The sequence below is a fragment of the Sinocyclocheilus anshuiensis genome, unplaced genomic scaffold (genome assembly GCF_001515605.1).
Source record: "Sinocyclocheilus anshuiensis isolate Anshui unplaced genomic scaffold, SAMN03320099.WGS_v1.1 scaffold916, whole genome shotgun sequence".
NCBI classification, from domain to species: domain Eukaryota; kingdom Metazoa; phylum Chordata; class Actinopteri; order Cypriniformes; family Cyprinidae; genus Sinocyclocheilus; species Sinocyclocheilus anshuiensis.
The window spans coordinates 6,501-7,913 of NW_015548264.1; the positions used below are offsets into that span (position 1 = coordinate 6,501).

The window sequence follows — 1,413 nt, forward strand, 5'->3', positions numbered from 1 at the left end:
TATATATATATATATATATATATATATATATATATATGAAAATATGTTGCCTAGAGCCTGCAATACTAGTAATTAGATTTTGAAAAATTAGATATTTCAGTTAATAAATTAAGGTTTTTAATATATTAGCAATTTGTAATTATATATAAAATTTAAATCTGTAATTATACGGCCTAATCTTTATAAACATCATTATTTTATAATTATTGTTTTTAAATGTTGAAAATTAGTAACATTTACACAAATGTAGGAACGACGAAGAATGAGTTATTACATAGTACTTTATTCTTCATAGAAATACTGTATATTTATTTACATTTATACATTTATATATATTTCCTTTTCAACAAGTTCTGCTTTATGCTGTACTATTGAGCTGAACTGACGCCAACATAAAAAAACCTTGCATTTACTAGAATTAAATGAAAATATATTTTATTTCAGTTATTAGTTTGCCATTATAAATCTGTAAGAGTTTTAATACAGGATATACATATTTAGACATTTAATTAATTTATTAAAATATAAATATAATAACATTACATTACTGCACAAACATATAACACAGTCAAGGTCCACTCTTTTAATTTTTTACAATAACTAAAACAACTTGGGCACACTTACTTGACATTAGTGAAACACTGCTCTACGCCAGGTTTACGGTTAGTGTCCAGATCTCCGTGCGCAAAGGCCACCAGCCACCAGAACATAGCGAACAGCAGCCAGCTGCACAGGAACGTCATGGAGAAAATCACCAGGGTGAAACGCCATTTGAGATCCACCAAAGTAGTGACCACGTCCTGCAGGAATCTGCCCTGCTCGCGGATGTTCTTGTGCGACAAGTTGCATGCGCCGCTCTTGGCGATGAAGCGCGCTTTGTTCACGCGGTCCCTGAACACGGGCTTGCGGGGAATCGGCGACACGAGCGCCGGGGAGAACGCGAACTCTTCGGGAATGATGCTTTTGCGCGGCAGCATTATTTAAGCAGGTCACTGCAAACGGTTAGGAAAAAAGACTCTCCATTCAACGACGGTCAAAAGCGCAGCTCCAGTTCAATAACGGTCCTGCATCTGCCCTCTAACTCTGTTCAGCTAGCATAAACTAAAGTTAGGAAAGTTATTTTGCATCTGTCAGACCTTAATCTGGGTTCTTGTGTCAGTTTATACAATAAACACCACATAAACATCAGAACACACTCACCGCGTAAAGGCTTCAAAAAGTATCTTTATGATGATTGTGCTGCGCTCTTACAGGACTTCACACGCATGGGCGGTACATCACTGTCCTGCTGCCTCCGAGAAACGTTCACTCTGGAGAGAAGAGTAAAACTACTTTCAAAGATTTCATTAACTAAATCTGCCCTTATTTTATAGATTAAATATAAACTTTTATAGATTATCATATAAACTGAAG

At 35.7% G+C, this 1,413-nt stretch overlaps 1 protein-coding gene across 1 annotated transcript in view; it reads right to left on the reverse strand.

Annotated features, from left to right (window-relative positions):
* LOC107655555 (ATP-sensitive inward rectifier potassium channel 8-like) overlaps positions 1–1,203 on the reverse strand; it is a 3,526-nt gene extending 2,323 nt beyond the window's left edge. The window contains exon 1 of the mRNA XM_016443072.1: positions 625–1,203. Coding sequence (XP_016298558.1) covers positions 625–977 — 353 coding nt within the window. The 5' untranslated portion in view covers positions 978–1,203. The remainder of the gene's footprint in view (positions 1–624) is intronic.
* Positions 1,204–1,413: the final 210 nt, after the last annotated feature.